The sequence below is a fragment of the Gambusia affinis genome, linkage group LG02 (assembly GCF_019740435.1).
Source record: "Gambusia affinis linkage group LG02, SWU_Gaff_1.0, whole genome shotgun sequence".
In the NCBI taxonomy this organism is placed as follows: Eukaryota; Metazoa; Chordata; class Actinopteri; order Cyprinodontiformes; family Poeciliidae; genus Gambusia; species Gambusia affinis.
This window is the reverse complement of record NC_057869.1, coordinates 22,761,228-22,779,057: the sequence shown is the minus strand read 5'-3', so window position 1 is coordinate 22,779,057 and position 17,830 is coordinate 22,761,228. Positions and strand designations below refer to the sequence as shown.

The 17,830-nt window shown below is 39.3% G+C and overlaps 2 protein-coding genes across 2 annotated transcripts; one reads left to right on the top strand and one right to left on the bottom strand.

The window, feature by feature from the left end:
- The first annotated feature begins 2,029 nt into the window (after positions 1 to 2,029).
- LOC122841165 (KH homology domain-containing protein 4-like) lies at positions 2,030 to 9,199 on the top strand. The gene is made up of 14 exons (XM_044134244.1): positions 2,030 to 2,210; positions 2,758 to 3,025; positions 3,111 to 3,230; positions 3,313 to 3,386; positions 3,848 to 3,900; positions 4,062 to 4,258; positions 4,789 to 4,997; positions 5,231 to 5,291; positions 5,561 to 5,606; positions 5,794 to 6,032; positions 6,676 to 6,780; positions 7,421 to 7,506; positions 7,584 to 7,711; positions 8,188 to 9,199. The coding sequence occupies exons 1-14, from the start codon at positions 2,182 to 2,184 to the stop codon at positions 8,316 to 8,318; spliced, it is 1,746 nt and encodes a 581-aa protein (XP_043990179.1). The 5' UTR covers positions 2,030 to 2,181; the 3' UTR covers positions 8,319 to 9,199.
- LOC122841156 (fibronectin type III and SPRY domain-containing protein 2) lies at positions 9,193 to 17,518 on the bottom strand. The gene is made up of 13 exons (XM_044134233.1): positions 17,461 to 17,518; positions 16,738 to 17,019; positions 16,375 to 16,470; positions 15,320 to 15,553; positions 15,156 to 15,178; positions 14,802 to 14,923; positions 14,308 to 14,472; positions 13,988 to 14,122; positions 12,910 to 13,063; positions 12,222 to 12,355; positions 11,005 to 11,137; positions 10,738 to 10,914; positions 9,193 to 9,586 (listed from the first exon to the last, which is right to left on the bottom strand). Exons 1-13 carry the CDS (start codon positions 17,512 to 17,514, stop codon positions 9,337 to 9,339), a joined length of 1,959 nt encoding a protein of 652 aa, XP_043990168.1. The 5' UTR covers positions 17,515 to 17,518; the 3' UTR covers positions 9,193 to 9,336.
- Positions 17,519 to 17,830: the final 312 nt, after the last annotated feature.

Here is a 17,830-nt window from a genome sequence, read left to right as displayed (position 1 = left end):
TCCTTGCAGTGTTTTTCCTGCAACAGTTTTGTCTCTGGCATCTGTTTTTTCTCACGTGTTGCATAAAATGACACATACTGTCCCTGGTGAAAGTTTTCATAGCCTTTAAGGGTTTTAATGTTTTGTCATGTTACAAACTTGGGCGTTAATGTATTTTGTCGTGGCTTTAAGTCATGGGCCAATGCAAAATGGAAAAAAAATTGTGATTACGAAGGGGAAGGAAAAGGATGCATGGTTTTCAAAATATTTTTTACACATAAAATTTTTTAAAAGTTTCCATGTATTTGGGTTTGGCAACCCAGAATGAATACTTTTTAACGACCCCTTTATGCTGCAGATGTAAAGTTTCTTTGAGATGTGTCTACACATCTAGAGATTAAAATGTGTGTCCTTTCTTTTCCGCAAACTGGCTCAAACTCTACTCACACTGAATGAAGAGCATCTGGACTTTGTCTGGCCCATTCTTGTAGCTGACTGTATGCTCGGGTCCAGCCCAGGTGTCACGTCAGAGGTTTTCTTTCGTTATCACCTTGTATTTAGCTCCAGGGAATGATTATGCAGCCATCACCAAGTTTTGACCGTCTTCTAAATGTTTGTTGCATGTCTTGTGGCAACAGAATTCCTTGTGGCTTTCTTTCTGTTGCTCTTCCATAGTAGAGAGATGGGTAAAGTGTGTAAAGATTATGTGTCCTGTCAAAGGTAAGACACACCTTTAGGATTTATATCTATAAAAGAGACATAAGGAGTATTTTAGTTGGTTTACATTTTCTAAGTACATGCAAAAAGGTTTATTGTAATGTGACATTAAATATGAATGACCATAAATGAACTGGATACTTGCATTCAGATCTACATATATTTTAGGCCTGTGCAGACATGGAGTGTGGTTAATATCTGCTTCACAAAGGAAAAGGGGTGTTACTTTAAGTTTAGCAAACTCCAACTCAAAATATTACATCTAAAGTGGTTTGCTCCTCGGCATTTTAAAGAATTAAGTAAATTCTGGTGTTATTGTGTAAAGAACAAAAAACTTTTCACATGCAATGTACCATCATTAAGAGTAAGGGCAACTTTTATCTTACATGTAATCGATCTACATCGATCTAATGCTGCATCTTCTGCAAAGATCAAAAAGACATAAGAATCTTTGGAGAAAAAAAAATTAGGTTAAGTAATATCTGTGTTCTTACTGCTGAAATCAATTTTCTACAAAATTACATGAATAGACCCAACCATAACATGCAGGCTGGGAAGAAAATTTTTCTTTTTAATAGGAAGAAATCTTTGGCGTGACTAGGCTCAGAGAGGACAGCCATCTGCCTCAACCAGTTGGAGGTGCGGAGAGACGGCACCAACAAAGACAGACGGGACGGTGTTTGTCTGCTGTTGGTCAACCACAACGTTGGCTGTTGGCACAAGATTGGGGGGGAGGAACACTGTCCACTCCTAAAAGAGGGAAAATAAGCGTTGTGATTTCATTCCTGATTATTGTGAAGCATGCTCAAAGTGAAAATGTTTCTTGCAATATTAAAGACTTCTTCCAAATACAAAAGGCTAGATGTCTGTTACATGAAGTAAATAACATACGTCAATACAAATTTTTTCTTTAGCAAAACTGTTTTTATATTTGAATATAAATGCACAGATCAGGCTTCTCCTGGGCCATAGCATTTTCTTTCCCTTTGACATCTAACCTTTCAATTCTTATTTTGATTAAAACTGTTTTCTCTCTCTTCCAATTAGATACATTAAAAGAGATTTAAAAGAGGTGGTATTTTTTCAAAAGTACAGAAAAACTAAAAGTTGTTTTCATTATAATATATTAGCTTAAACAAATAAATATGTGCTTTTATGAGGCTTCTTTTCTTTGCAATGACCTTAGCAGTATAAATAAGTTTTACTATGAAAGGCGGAATAAGTTTAACCTTGGCACAGGTGGTTCACTGTGTCACTTTTGGGCCCCGTACAGTTCTGTCTGTCGACTCACCGAATCAGCGCACCGCTGGATTGTTCCAGACTGACGTTACGTAACATTAAAACAGCCCAACTTCCGTCAGATCAGACTTTGCGACAGAGTCGTCAGAGGAAACAGTCGGTGACATCGGACTGATGGCTGCGGTCGTTCAACACAATCAATATTAGAGACATTTTAAAAACATTTATATTTTCCGGGGTCGTGCTATGTCTTCGGGAATGACAGGACAAACGCCGTGAGTATTACCTTATTTTGGAGATAACTCGAAGAACGAGCTCTCAAGCCGAGGCCGTGTTAGCCATGCCCTGCTACGGTAACGCTAGCTGCTGTGTTAGCTACCTAATAGCTTCTTGGCCTAGTGGTAAAAGTTAGCTCACGGGGTATCTGTGCAATTTACTTTGACTGAAATCTTACGTTTAGAACCAATGTCTTAGGATTAATTTCCATGTATTTGCTACTATGTAAATTTATTGTTGGTCTATTGGTGGTTTAAACAGAATCGCAAATTGGTGTTAGCTAACTCAACATTAGCTTCAGCGTCTGTGGAATGCTAAATTGCTTGTTTGTTTTCTTGATATTTCGGAAGGTAAGAATATTATTTATTGCTGAGAGATACACATTAGGTCAAGTATTATAAAGTGGCTTAATGTAAAATAGTAGTGCTAAACTACATTAGATGGAGGAGAAAGGAATGGTGAAAACATCGACGTGAGCTTAACTGCATTGTTTGAAGTAGCTTCATTTGACTGTTGCACGTTTTTGTATCTGTTTTTTTCCCCCAGCTGCCTAACAAGTCGCTGGGATCAACCAGCACAACCTAAAAAGAGTGTGGATGTGCAGCAACAGAAGAGTATTGGCAATGCCACGCTCCCCGTCGCCTTCCCTGGGGTTGTCGGCTCCACCGGGTCAAACACCCGAGCCTCTCAGCCGCCAGAGGCAGAAGAAACACCAACAGGGGGAGTTGAGAAAGCAGCAGCCATGGCTGCTAAAATAAATGCCATGTTGATGGCAAAGGGAAAACTTCTAACTCCTCCACCATTACTCCCAAAGGTGCATAGTTAAAAAAAAAAATTAAATCTGGAAGGAAGTCTTTTTCTGTTTTTGCAATACTAATACTTTACTTTGTTTTATTAAGAAACCCCCAAGTATCCCTGTACCAACCCCTGTAGAAGAAATGGTGGTCACAGAGGTCGACATAAATGACGTACCGCTAAACTGCAGAGAACTTCTTACTAAAGGAAAAACACAAGAGGAGGTAAGTGGAGAACTGGCATTAAACACAAAAACAAACTTTTTTTTTTTTTTTGTAACATTTAATTTCCTATTCTGTTTTTCAGATCAGGTTATTTAGTGGAGCCGTTGTCTCAACTAAAGGTCTTTACATGCCTGAAATTGAAAAAGGAGCGGGAGGGTATGTTGCACAGGGAATTTAATGTTTTATTTTCCATGACTAGTTCTTCTGACATTTAACTTTCTCTTTAAGAAAAAAGACAGAAGTTGTGATGGGATAATAGTTTTGTTATGCAGAGTGGAAGTTTTGAGAGAGTGAAAAAAGAAATGACACCTGGGACATTAATAATATTATTTATGCATCGAATAATGTAGGAAATGGAAGATGTATTTGAACTTTAACTTTACTGAATTGTCATAGCTTGTGTCATGCAGTCCTTTTTTTTTTTTTTTCAAACAATTGAGATTTGTATGCAATACATCTCCAAAACTTTTGTAATATCTTACTAGTTGTCAAGTGGAAGTGTAGAAATGTTAATTTTTTAAAAAATGTTTCAGTGAAAAAAGTTTCTTTTGTGCACATTAGACTTTGTTTGTTTAGTGCAAATGTTTTCCTAACATTTGTGATCTGATTTCTTTCAGACAAAGACCTTTGTATTTACATGTTCAGGGAAAAACACAAGAGCAAGTCAATAGTAAGTAAGATTATTATTATTATTTATTTTTTCAACAAGCAGATTGGATATTGTGTTTGAAAGATTCATAATGCATCTGTCAGTTTTTTTTTTTTTTTTTTGTTTTTTTTTTTCTTCTTCCATCTCTCACATTTTTTTTTCTTTCTGCTTTGGGATATCAGAAGCTGTGATGAGAATAAAGGAGATAATTTCTGAAGATGTGATAAGAGCCTCAGCAGCTTCTGGAGGACAGCAGGTTCCTGTGATCCCACCACTCACTCTTTACCCTCAGCCACCTCGGCCCGTCATTCCCACTCCTGTGCCACGTTTGCCCAACGCAAACTCTGTGGGACATCGACCAGCAGCTCCTCATACAGGGGTGGGTAAACCTCATATTTCTGTTGCGGTTCAAACAACAAGGCTTCCCTTCGGTTAAATAGCCAGAGTTAACACGCTCTCACTTGTGTGTTTTTTTATGTTTTCACTTGGGGAAAATTACGTAATAGCCGTTATGTCGATGGAACGTATACAGATCACAACAACAGGGATATTTCTGTGAAGATAAAGCATCTTTTAGACCAGTGAAAAAGAAAAAAAAAATGTAAAATGATAATCAAAAGCCATTATTGCACTTATACCAATAAGTGCAAGATGTATTTCTAGCTAATTTTTATAGACTCAAGCAGACCTTTTAACGGAGGTAAAGAAAGTGAGGCAAATGGAGTTTGTTGCCTTCACTGAAACTCGCCTCCAAAATCAACTAGCAGAGAGAATATCCTTGGTTTGGAGTGAAAAACCTTGGATAGCTGCATTTGCTTACAAAACTTCTTTTTCCTCTAGGAAAAAAAATGTAGCTAATGTAACTGGACATAATTATTGACACAGTTTAATCTTTTTTTTGTTCCCCAGAGTTTTGTGCACACTAAAATCTTTGTGGGCCTGGACCAAGCGTTGCCCTCGTTCAACGTGAAAGAAAAGGTCGAGGGTCCAGCCGGTTCGTACCTGAGTCACATCCAGACCGAGACGGGGGCTCGAGTCTTCCTCAGGGGGAAAGGGTCCGGTTACATCGAACAGGCATCCAAACGAGAGTCTTTTGAGCCTCTTTATGTCTACATTAGGTATGTTCACATTTTTTTAGACCTTCCCATAAACCTTTTAGGTGTAGTGTGAAGGATTTCCCTCCTTAAATTAAACAAATTGTAATCAACGTCGTCTGGTTTCAGTTAAGGCAATGAGCAGCTAATGCTCCTGCTTGCACAGAAGTGATAAAATGTCTTTTGTTTTGCTGTCTGCGAGTCCCTTATTGAGTCTGCTTCGTTCTAGTCCAACAAAGCTCTTTTGTGTGTCGCAGCCACCCGAATGCAGCTGGATTAGAGTCAGCTAAGAAACTCACAGAGAGTCTGCTTGAAACTGTAAGTTCATGATGTCACCATGTAGAAAATGTTCCACCTGAGTTGGAGAATAATTTCGGAGGTATAAGAAGGTGAAACTACTGAAGCCTATAGTTTCCACTGATACCCACCTCCAAAATCAATGTGGTCGTGTGAACCGCCTGATCTCGAGTCTTAGATCTTGTGTGCTCTGCACCTACCCACAGACTTATTACTGACAACACATTAGTACTGTCTCTATGAAATTTGTCACTCATGAGTTATTGTTATTTTCCATCTTTATTCATTAGGTGAGAGCTGAACATGCCCAAATGGTGTCAGTGTGTGCAACACAGCGTAAGTATTATCATTACTGCTTCTGGACAAATTCCAACAACTTTATCCAATATCAGATACTGGTTGGCTGCATTGTTCTTGTGATTAGAGAATATTCCCTTGGCATCATTAGTGGTTGAGCTATAAGTTGAGTTGGTAAGCCATACTCCATTTATTTCAAAATTAACATTCTACAATTTCATTTCAGCATACGCAGCACATGGATTTCCAACTAATAGCAGTTACTCTAGCCAGGGGTCCTGGTATAATTACCCAGCAAATGGGTATGCTGGCGGCTATGCAGCGTATCCAGGAGCCGGTGGTTACTGGAGTAATGCAAATGGCCCCCCAAGTCAATCTAACCTGTCGACAACCCCATCTCCATCTTCTCAGGCAATGATTCAGTATCCAGTGTGTCCTAGGAAACCACATCCCTTTCTTGTCCAGGTAACTGCCACACATTGATATCTTTATGTCTTAGATTTTTTCCAGTGTTTTATGTTTCGGTCGCGTCAGTTTTCTTATGTATGTTTTACCAGATCTCTACATATCTACACACTTTCATTGCAGGAAATTAGAACGTTTATTATTAATTTGATAGCAGGTACTTTGGCTTACTTAAAAGTATCTCCATGTACTTCACCCTAAATGAAGGTGGCCCTTTTTTTTAGTTTCCTCTGTTGATTGTGCAACTTCGGGAGCAATGAGCAGCAGTCTTTCCTAGGACTGTGTAGGGTATGATATGGTAATAACTTTACATGCTATATCTAAAGATATATATTGGTAAGGGTATTTATTTGATGACGTAGACATTTTCATTTTATTGGCTGTAATCAATAATCATCAAAATTAAGAGAAATTAATCCTTGACACACTGTATATCACTTTTTGTCATGAATCTCTTTTAATTACTCAAAACGAGATTCTGGTTTCAGATCGAAATGCACTTCATCTGAATAAAAAAAACAAAACGCATGAAAACATCGATAAGTTGACCCAATCTGTGGCTGTGAGGGGCTGCAGGCTGTGTGTGTTACAAGGCCTTGAACACACACAACAGTGTACATATGTCGGTTGTGCTCTACTTAAGGATCCGGGCAGCAGTGAGACAGTGGAGCCTGGAGGATCTTTAAACACCCCCCCTGACTCAGGAAGTCCCAAAGATCACTTCCAGGAGGGGGCTAAGGATGAACAGGTCAGCTGGAGCGCCGATGCCTCTACATATCGGTTAAAGCTCGTTCTGGTCGTGCTCAAGTTTTGGATCAGTTTGGGTCTCATGAGGATTTCTGAAGCTTCGCATCTGGAAACTCAATGCCGTTTCACTTGAAGTGGTTACATAGACTCTCATACATATTTTTAAACTAGTTTTTTTTATTTTTGTACCTTTTGTTCATCACACCTCTCTCTTGATATACTATTTAAAATATCAGCCATTCCAGATAACATACTCTGTTTGCAAACCCCATAAACTTGAGTGAAGTAGAATAATTGATCATAGGTGAGTTTTGATTTGGAACAATATTTATTCTTTGCAATTATTGCTTCATAAACAAACAAAATTGTGATTTTGAATTTTTTTTTGTATTGTTTGGATCATAATTGCAATAAATATTCAAAAATATTTGTGCTAAATATAAGGGCCACTTTGCAAATTCTTGCCATTGTGTTTGTCAAACACTGAATGCGAGGATGGCCTGTTTTAATTCATACATTTAAGAATGAGCCCATTTTTGTAGGAGTCACAGAAAAATAATGCATATAGATAATTTCAAGCTTTCAGATCTTTTCATGACGAGTTAGATTTTTTTTAAAGTGATGTATGACTTCCTCTGTAGCCTGCCAGCTGCTCCCCAGAGGGTCCTGCTCACCTGGAGTCCACCCTTCCGTCATCCAGCGTAGGAGAGGAGAAAGTTGTAGAAAGGTTGGATTTTTACAAATTTTCTCTCAGATTTCCTTCAAGTTGATTTTGGGACGACGTTGACGTTCGTATCTCTTCAGGATATTGATGCCTCCACCTCCATCGCCATTTGTGGCTCCTTCCCCCGCTACGCGCAAGAGGCTGAGGGACGCCGCGCCAGAAGCCCCGGCCAGCCCGCCCCCGGCCCCGGCCGCCCCCGCCTCTACGGGTATGCGCTTCTTCTCTTCCAACATACTCAGAGAGCCTGAGAGCTCAGACCGTTTACTTCTGTGGAGTTCTGTATTGCATGTCGTAGCATCTCCCCCCATGGATCAATGGGGGAGGAGTGGAGACCTGTTTGAAGCGCACCACTGCTGGAACTCACTAACGTGCTCTTCTTGTATATGTTTTTTGTCTTTCCCTTGTTCTCTCTCTCAACATGTGTCCCCCGGACGTGCCTGTAATGGATGTGTGCTGTGCTGCCGTTTGATTTTGATATCTTCCCTCCCCCCGCCCCCGGCTCTGGATCAAACCAACTCAAAAACCACGCCTTATGTGGGGCTCCTCACTGGGTTTCCATTTGGTTTTGTTCTCTCTCTCTCTCTCTATTTGCTCACCCCACCCCTCCTCTCTGTTTCTCTCCAATGTCTCCCACCTTTCCGTTTTCTCTCTCTCTCTTTTTCTCCATTTTTTTTCTGATTACAGGTGTTGAGGAAGAGGTGTCTGTGAAGAAGACTAAAATGAGCGTCGACACTTCTGGGCTCGTGCCCTACGGTGGAGATTCCTCTGATGAAGAGGATGAGAGGACACACAGCAGTAAGACAGAAAACCTATAACGTCTGTCATCCCCCCCACTGTCCCTGAGATTTTTACAGACCAAAAGTTTTAACTCTCACCATATCGACACAATGAAAGGAGAAGTCTGCCCTGAAATAACCATACCAGCATTTTTATACATTTTACCTCCTTTTTTTTCCCTCTTTGGTTTATCTTTCTATCCTTCCAAAAAGAACAGGTTTTCACTTTGTTTTGGCTCTTGCCAAAATTCAGGTAAAACTTTCCCTACATACAAATAAACCTAAACCTGATGGGTTTAAAACAGTAACATACAGTATGTGGTATATTGAATACAGTGTGTAAATTCCCAAGTCATTGCGCTTTATTAGTCTAAACAGAGGTTCTTATTTCCTTTGTCCATCCATGTTTAGGTTTTTGTTGTCTCCGTCTAGATGCTCTTGCACAAGTAAGATTAAACTTGTTTGGATATATCTTTTAATCTAAAATACTTTTTAGGCTGATGTAAATACAGAAGCTAACAACGAGGTTGATATTTGCTTGTAGTCAAATGTCATTTTTGGGCTTTTGAAAAAAGTCTTAACTTTGTTTCACTTTAATCTGACTCTAAATGTTGCCCTCATCTAATTTTAACACAGAACAAATGGTATTAAATCCCAGTCATTACACACTTCTCAAAGTATGGAGGTAGACAGGGCGGACTTCTCTAGGATGTGAATACAGCTGTATGATAAAGAGAAACTTTCTTCTCCCCCCTTCAACTTTTGTTAATAAAGTCCCATTTTGAGCTTTGACATCTGGCCTTGCTGCAATCGCAGATTGTTTAAATACGTATAAACTTCAGTGAAACCTTTTTCTTATCTTGGAAAATGGTGTATGCCTGTTCCCATGGAATACTATAATAAAACAACTTCAGAAAGTATATTGTTTTTATTGACGCATTTCTGTCTGAACATTCACACTGTAAATGAGTTTCTTTTGTAATATTTAATGTCACTATAATGCAAACTGGGGTTAATTAGTAGTTCCGTTTATGACCTCGTTAACACCAACTTCCTGTCAGATGAAGGTGTAGTCAGGAGCTTGTATGCCATTATGTACAGTAAGCGCTCCTGGGTTGTCCAGGCTGAAACACGGGTGGACATAATTGTGAAAGTGACAGTGGAAGGTATGCAGATGTTGCTCCAGATTGGCATTGAAGAAGCTCAGAGTCCCCCTGTCGTAGTCGAGAGCCACTCCAATACGCACTGGATGCACTGTAATCCTCAAGTCTGGGCTCCAGCCATTATGCAGGAACTCATACTTGTGTCTAAAAGTAAAGAGGACAATGCGATATTAGAAGGAAGAGTTCTGTTTTCTCTCATGTGGCTGGCTGCCTGCCTCTGGGAAAGCACAAGACTGAGCCAGCAACTGATAATCCGAATGGCTACAGATGAAAGAAAAGGAGAAATGTGACTTAAAAGTTTGCGTAGGCAGAATGAACAAGATGCCCACAATGAGGAATCACATTTGAAGCTTGTATGATATGAATGACTCGATAAATGTGACAAACGGCCTGACTTGTATTAAATACGGTTGCTATAGAAGCACATGACAAGACATTTCATGCTACTTCCTTTGAGCTCAGTCTTTCACAGGGCTGATGCACATTTTTGTATTTTGCTTAGGAAAGGGAATTTTAAATGCTAAAAATACAGTCCTGGCCCAGTTTCCAGGATCAGCAGTAATAGTCCCGTGGAGGATCAGCACGTTAATTCTGATAGTGGATGAAAACAAATCTGCTTGGGCTTTTGTACTGTTAAAATGAAAGCCAATTTAATTTTCCTCTGCTTGTGCTGCAGTTGGAAAACTGCCGTGCTTCAACAATTGATCGGATTGCAAATTAAGAGCCCAGATAAAAGTAAGGAATAAATTTCTCAGCAGACAACTAAATGGTTTTACACTTAAAACATTCTACTAGAGCACCTGGCATGCACAGTGGTGGAAAAATATAATACCCTATAAAAATCTATGGAAGAGAAATATAAATTTGACAATAAAACAAAAGCTGACCAAAATACTTTTAGTCTCACTTAAATGGATAAAAATCACACAAGTTAGTCAGTTCAGAAGCACACGATGAACGTCATGACTCGGCATTCTTGAATGATCTACAGGAGGTTCCTGCTACTGTTATGGGTTTAACTTTTATGATGCATTCAAGGAGGAAACCCAGCTCTCCTGAGAAAAACACGAGGGCTAACCTACCGTTTGTCAGAGGACAAAGACCAGCACTTATGCAGTTGAGTCTAAATGTAATTATTTGGATACCAGAACAAAGAAAATCTTTGACCTAAGCCAAACAGCAATTCAGAAAACAAGCATCAAATTAAGAACATGTCTTGATTTAAACAAAATGCAATCGGTGACCTAATTTTCCCGTGGATATAACGTGACAGACTGGAGTTGTGCACCGTTTACCTGGAGCGGGTGCGGATGTGTCTCATACACCAGGAGCTACCATTGGCCCCGAGGTACGCGTCCCTCTCTGTGTCTTCGTACGCAACTCCGACACGAAACTCGGTCTCATCGTCCACCTCGACTTCCCAGTAATGCCTGCCTCGCACTGGAATCAGATCCCCCAAAATGGCTACACATCTGTACATAAGCACACACAGGACATGCATACTTAAAATTAAAGGTTCTGCTGGATGTTTCAATGGCACCTTGTCGCACAAGCAACTTCACCTCGTGAAAGTGTTGTCCTCAAAAGCCATTGCAGTTATGGGCAACTCCTCATCTCCATAGAATATAGTGAAGCCATCTTCTGACATGGAGAGACAGGGATGAGCGGTGTCCTCCAGAAGGTAGAAGAAGGTGCCTGTTCAGTCATCACATAATGACACAAGGAATTTCTTGTTAGGATATCTACAAACTTGAGGCTCCAATTCCAAACAAGGCCATTATAACTGACTGTGTTTTCTAACGGATCCATTTTAAAATTCCTTGTTTTAGCACTGTGCATCCAATAGAGTTTCATTTCATGGAGTGCTAGACTGAGATGTAGCCAAACATAGCAACTTGATGGCAGATGGACAGAATATAAAGCTAAATAATTCTGCTTGGCCTTGAGCTCAAAACATTTTATGGATACAATTTTTAAAACAAATGGGTTTTTTTTTCTGTGTGTGCCAAACAGATTTAGACTTTTGATAAATTAAGCATATTTTTCAGGTATTGGATTCTTTATAATGGCTTCCCATTCTGCTGGTAAAAGGGTGTAGTAAATTATAAGATAGTTTATTCTAAGTCATTTCACCTTATGGCTTAGTATAAACTATTTAAAAGTGACAAAAGGAAGTAAATGCCAATTACAAAAATATACCTTTTAATTCAGAAAACCTTTCTAGAGCTACCCCGTGAATTATTAAACAAAACACGGCATCATACAGTCAATTTGGTTTATCATTGCTTCACCAGGTAACTGTACAGGTTTTCTCCAATAGATAAAACTGAATAGAAGCAGCTTATGTATTGAAGCAATGTTGTCTGAATTCTTCTGCGATTCTGTGTGAGAAGTTCAGGGTTCTTGGGGGCCCCCTAGTGGTGTCTTGGTCCCGTGCAGCAGCTTGGGTCACTTATTCCCTGGGTTGACCAAACCTTCTATGCAAAAATAGCAAACAGTTCAACTGTTCTGCTGGGATCTATAAAATATTAGTGAGAAAATCTTTAAATAAATAATAGAAACCACATAAATGAAAAACAAAAATGCTATGATGTTAAGTGCAACATCTTAACAGTTTGTTTTTTTAAACACTTTCAACCACAAAAATGTTTGACAGTTTATGGTGTTAGTAGCATATATGTATATTTTTAAAATAAACTAATAGCTCAGAATATTGTGTCCTCTACTAGTCAAAACCACTCAAAGATTTTCAGCAAGCAAGGTTGTTTTCTGTTTTTACCAGTTGTGGAGATGGTTATAGCGTCACTCCTGTCACTTGGACCTCCAATGTTGACAGCTCTTACAGAGATGAGGTATTGCCGCCCTGCCTGCAGCTGGATCAGACACTGACAGGTGGGCACGGCCACTATAGACCTAGACACAACACATAAAAGAAAAAAATAAATAAAATTTTTCTTTCTTAAATCAAGTTCAAATAAAAAGTCACTTTTCGAGTAGTTGTTTTTTTTTACAGCCAGGTAAAATTTATTATACCTCATCCCTTGTAAAATACCAAACAAGTAAATTCAGAGTTGTAATCTGGAGCTTTAAATAGTTTGTATTTTGCAGCAAGCTGACGGAAAAATAAGAAATGACTAAGTGTGAGGACACACTTCCAGCTGAGGCGAACACTGCTGCAGGAGCTGAAGCTAAGAATAGATTTTCTAGGACAGAGAACGTCTTGATTCAGCAGCTCTATAACCAAGGGACCTGGAAAAATCCCAGGCATGCACAACCCAGGCTCTATATGAAGATGATACAACAACAAGCCTCGTGTCCACCAAAGCCGATGAAGAGCGCTAATACCTTCGGGAGCAGTATGTTGCAAACCTCTGACACCTTAAGCATTTTTTTTTCTATTTTTCTTTAGAAACCATTGCATAATTATTGAGTAAGATTGAGGTGGGTATTAATAGCTCGGTTCTTACTCAGTAATGTTGTTCTCTGTGCCAACAGTTCCTGTCTCACTGAGCTCCACGGTATAGCAGTCTACAGGGTTGGTGTTCCCTGACTCCCATCGGATCAGAGCAGCTTCTGGGCAGCTGCTGCACTCCCTCTGCTTGATCACAGGAGGCGACGGCACTACGGAAACATGATTTGTGCTTTCATTTATAGTGTCAAGCCTCTTGAGTACTTGCAACTGAAGTTATACTAAAAAAAAAACAAAAAACTAGTATCCAAATGCCACAATCTTGCTTTTAAAGTCTAAGAAATCCTCAAAGTTATTCGACCAACTGAATATAATTCTTTATCAGAGCACAAATTAGAAAACACAACTGATGTCAACAATCAGAGGTTTTTTTATTATTTGGATTGGGTTTGTGAGACTGAACACTTTGTTCATGGCAACATCTCACTGAGTGTTAGAAATATGACTAAGTTCAAGAAATTCAGAGAAGAGATTATCATCTTGAAAAGTTTAAGGGGTGCTATTGTGTATTTTCCAGACACATAGTGCCATTTATAGCACAATACAGCCAGGTAACAGGTAAAAGGTAACTATGTTACCTTCAGTTATAAAAATTTTATACAAATCAAATTTGAATTTGCAATTTCACGTCCCTTTTTTCAAGAAGCTCCTGCTCCACTATGACTTGGTTTCAGAAGGTGTCCTGGTAAATATTGGAATGCAAATCAATGGTGACTGACTTGAACGCTCATGAGTCGGGGATTTGAAAAAGGTGGGAACAGCACACAAATCCAGAAATAATAGTGAATTGGAGGCCCTTGTTTGTGAGCACCAGGCATGGAGTCCTCAGGAATGATGCCAGAAGCTGGTGCCTGGCCATACTAAGTACTAAATACTCTCTTCATGAACTGGTCGAGTAATTTAGAGACTGCAGTTTTCATTGAAAGTGTCATTTTCTATTTAATTCAAAAAAACACTTTTGATAGCACACGATATTACAGTTTTGTTTTATTTGCCAATAAATCTAATTTGCAGTGGCGGGTGAAGGATTTTCGGTGCACCTATGGTGTCGTGAGAACACTGTGGCACTAAATCACCTGTCATGTACAAGGCCTTCTCACTCGCTGGGCTGATGCCCGTTGTGTTGGTAGCCGTCACCCAAAGCTCATACTGAGCATTGGGGAGCAGTTCTGTCACAGTGCAATGGGTCTCCTTCACTTTTACCTTGCTTTCTGAAAAAAACAAACAAAAAAAAAACACATCCATTTAGTTGGACTGCTGCTGAAATATATATATATATATATATATATATATATATATATATATATATATATATATATATATATATATATAATAACAACAATTCTACAACACTATATTTGCAATGGTGTCATCGTCCAGTGTAAGCTTGCCATACCCTGCGGTGCACAGGTACTGTCTGCGGGCGTGTCCTCCAGCACCGGTCGGTAGTAAAGCTCATAGTACTCCACCGTGTCGTCGGAGAATAAGCTCCAGCACACATGCAGGGAGGTCTGGGTGGCCGAGTTGGGCAGCTGCGGGTTGATCACTGGTGCAGACGGAGCTGTTTACACCAGTGTTAAAAACATTATGTCAAAATAGCTTCATCTAGTAAACTTTACATTGATTTAAATGAGCAGCACCACTTCTGCCAAGAAGAAAGTTCAAGTATTCAATCAGAATTCCTACAGGCTTGTTGCTAAGGAAGACTTGAAAAAATATTAGTACGGGTCGGTACGCATTTCAGTCGGTACGCATAACTTTAATGCTGGAGCTACGGGCAGCTTTGTTGGGATGTGTATATTGTCTGGGCAATCTCAGAGTTTTCTATGTTGTGCATTATTCCGATATCCTTTGATTTTCTTCAAAAGGTGATTTGTTTATGATTCAGACCTGGCACAATATTGATGGAGTCCATCATGGTTTTCACATCTGACAGATCGGCCAGCGGCGTAATGAATTCCAGACTCGTCGACAGCGAGAGGTCGATGTCCTCCTTGGCAAACTCCTCGACTCTAGTAAAGCATACAGGTCATTCTGGTAAATTACAAGGTTTAAAACAAAGATGAATGTTCAAGTGTCATGCCATCTGGATCACACCTTAGCATGAACATTAAAATAAAGCAGCATTTATGTTACCAAGAGTTTATATGTTGGCTATGTGCTATCGATGTTAGGTCCTCCCAGATCACTCTGCAGTCCCTGCTAGTGTCACAACATGCACACACAGAGCAGCTCCGTGATTACCTTTTAATGACGGGCATAACTGTCTGTCAACAAAAGTCAAAAGGAATTTATCAAACAGGATTAGTTATTTTTTTTTACATTTACATTTTGAAATATCATAACTGATGTGTTTTATTTCGTGTATGAAAAAAAAATAAATCTCTTACTAAACCAAGTTGAGTTACCTTAAGGAAAAGCCTCTTGTCTTGGCAGCGGTAAACCTCCTGGGCGGTCTCGATGAGCTCCTTCGAGGTGTCCAGCGCCTGCCCACAGGCCACCAGTTGGTTGTACAGGGATTCCAACTTACCCTTCTTCTCCTCCTGCAGTTCTGTCTCCCTGTCGTCGTAGCGCTGGGACAACGTCTGCAGCACGTCGTTGTAGTGCTGCTCCAAGTGCTGCTCCTGGCGGCCGAAGTTCTCCTGGAGGACCAACATTCAGGCGATCCGATGCGGTTTCAGACTGAAACATTGATCTGCATGTTCAGTTCTGCTGCTACATGCACTGAGAGTGGACCAGGGTTTCAAGAAATGTACCATTTTAAATTCCAAGGCCGACTAGAATATTCAAATTGCTCCCTGGCAGATTTTTATCACATTTAAGTACAAAACTTTTACCTAATGTAAGGTGCATCGTGAAACAGTGCAATGCTGAAATTGGATTCTAATTTGTCAGAAACGTAAAGGGTAATTTCGCAGATTTTTAGCCAGTTGCAATAAGTTAAGTAACACCTACTTCAGAACCTATAACAGTGAGATTACAGATTCTGTGGAACATTTTTTAGTTTATAAAAAACTAAGATGGAAAATTCATTGCACTGAATCAGCTTCAGATGAAAACTTATGATCTAGGAAGGACAGGAGATCAAGAAAGCAGCGGAAGTAACCTGTGGTTTCTGTCACTAATTCACAAACTAAAATGTCAAAACTGTACAACAATCAAAAAGTTGTGTTGTAGCAAATTAAACAGAAATAATGTATTTAAATTGTGAGTCAAATTAAATGTCTAGAAATGAAATTTAGATCAGACCATGTCATTTTCCTTACCAAGACATTTTGACTTGCAACTTGCCAAGGGAAGTCAAACCCACTAATAACAAAAGGGTGATGCGTATATTTCAACAACATAGGTCATTTGAAACCTGTGTGAATTGAAATAATATGAAGCTTTCCTACTTTGTTTTTGTTTTTAATCATTTGAGATGTTTGTTGCATAAAGCTTTCGCACAGAAATATAGATTTACCTCCACAGTGAGAAAGATTTCCTCCAAATGACCAGCAAAGTTCTCCATCTCAGCAACCTTCCCCTGCAGCTGATTCCTGATGGAGGTGACCTCACCCTGAAAGCAGATGAGACTCAGGGTCCAACACATTCCTAATTTAATTTAAAAAATTGTATAGTAGTTTTTCATTGACATGCAATTGAGAATAAAATGACAGACTATTGTGTTTTCCATAAATTTAAACATCAATTAGTTTTGATCAACATTATTGCTACTTTTTTTTGTCAATTGTCTGTGAAAAACTGGTTTAAAGGCAAATTAAACCCCTCAAATTTAAGAATGAATTAACAAATGACATGCTGTTGTGGTGCTAGTGCCCCTCACCTCACATTCTCCCTTCTCAAACACATCATCATATCCATCTTCTGCCCCAGTGGGGGACGGACAGCTGTCTTCACAGGGTTCGAACCGCAACGACTCATTGGTGTTGACTGAAAACCTCTGGAAGGTCCTTCCTCCGGGCTCTGGAACAACATTGTATGCCTCCATGGTGCTCGATTCTCTGCTGAAGTCCTGCTGCTCGCTCTCTTCTGAGATCACATCCAGCCTGCCCCCTCTGATGTCATTCGAGTCCATGAGAGCACTGACTGCACGGTGGACAGGGGTCTGCAACATACACAGGTTGAAGAATAGATTCATTCAGATCATTCTTTTCTAAATTACATAAGCGTGTAGGTCTATAAAAATGTGTAAATATAAATAAATAAGAATTTAAAAATCTGCAGTTGTGTTTTAGTGACTTGCTTCTCATAAATAAATTAAACTGGGGGTTAAATTGAGAAATTAATAAAAGAATTAACTCAATAATTCACTAAAATAATCTGAATAACTGATCCAGGGGTGTTTTTGTGTCCGACAAGCAAACTTTGTGAGGGGTCCAATCCCTACAGCTGAGGTTGTGACAAAAATAGATGCAACTCACACTGCTCATATGTCACAACTATTTCAAATATCTATACCAGATTTGTTTCTTTTAAAGAGAATATGCGATCTATATTACGCGAACAGAAAAGTTTTCTTGGTATTGTAAAATATAAATGACCATACCGGTATCAGCAGGATTACTTGAGTCGGTAATTTAAGATGGAAATCCCCCAACATCTGATTTAAAGGTCAAAGTTGAATGCAAAACATGGAGTGTTGTGGTGCGTTCGTGTAACCTCGTAACGTTTCAACATGAACCTAATGACCACATTTTGATTTGACTTTGATCTAGTTTATGATTTAGTTCCTGTTAATTCCGTCTTGAGTTAGTAATATCCTATCATATTATTGACATGTGTCTTTGAATCGTTTATTTAAGTTTCCTGTCAGTCAAGCCAGAATATTTATTGTAGCTAACTTCTGATTAATGACACAATATCTGCAATTTTGCTGCTTTTTATGGAACCCGTCTGGTCACATGAATAAATACAAA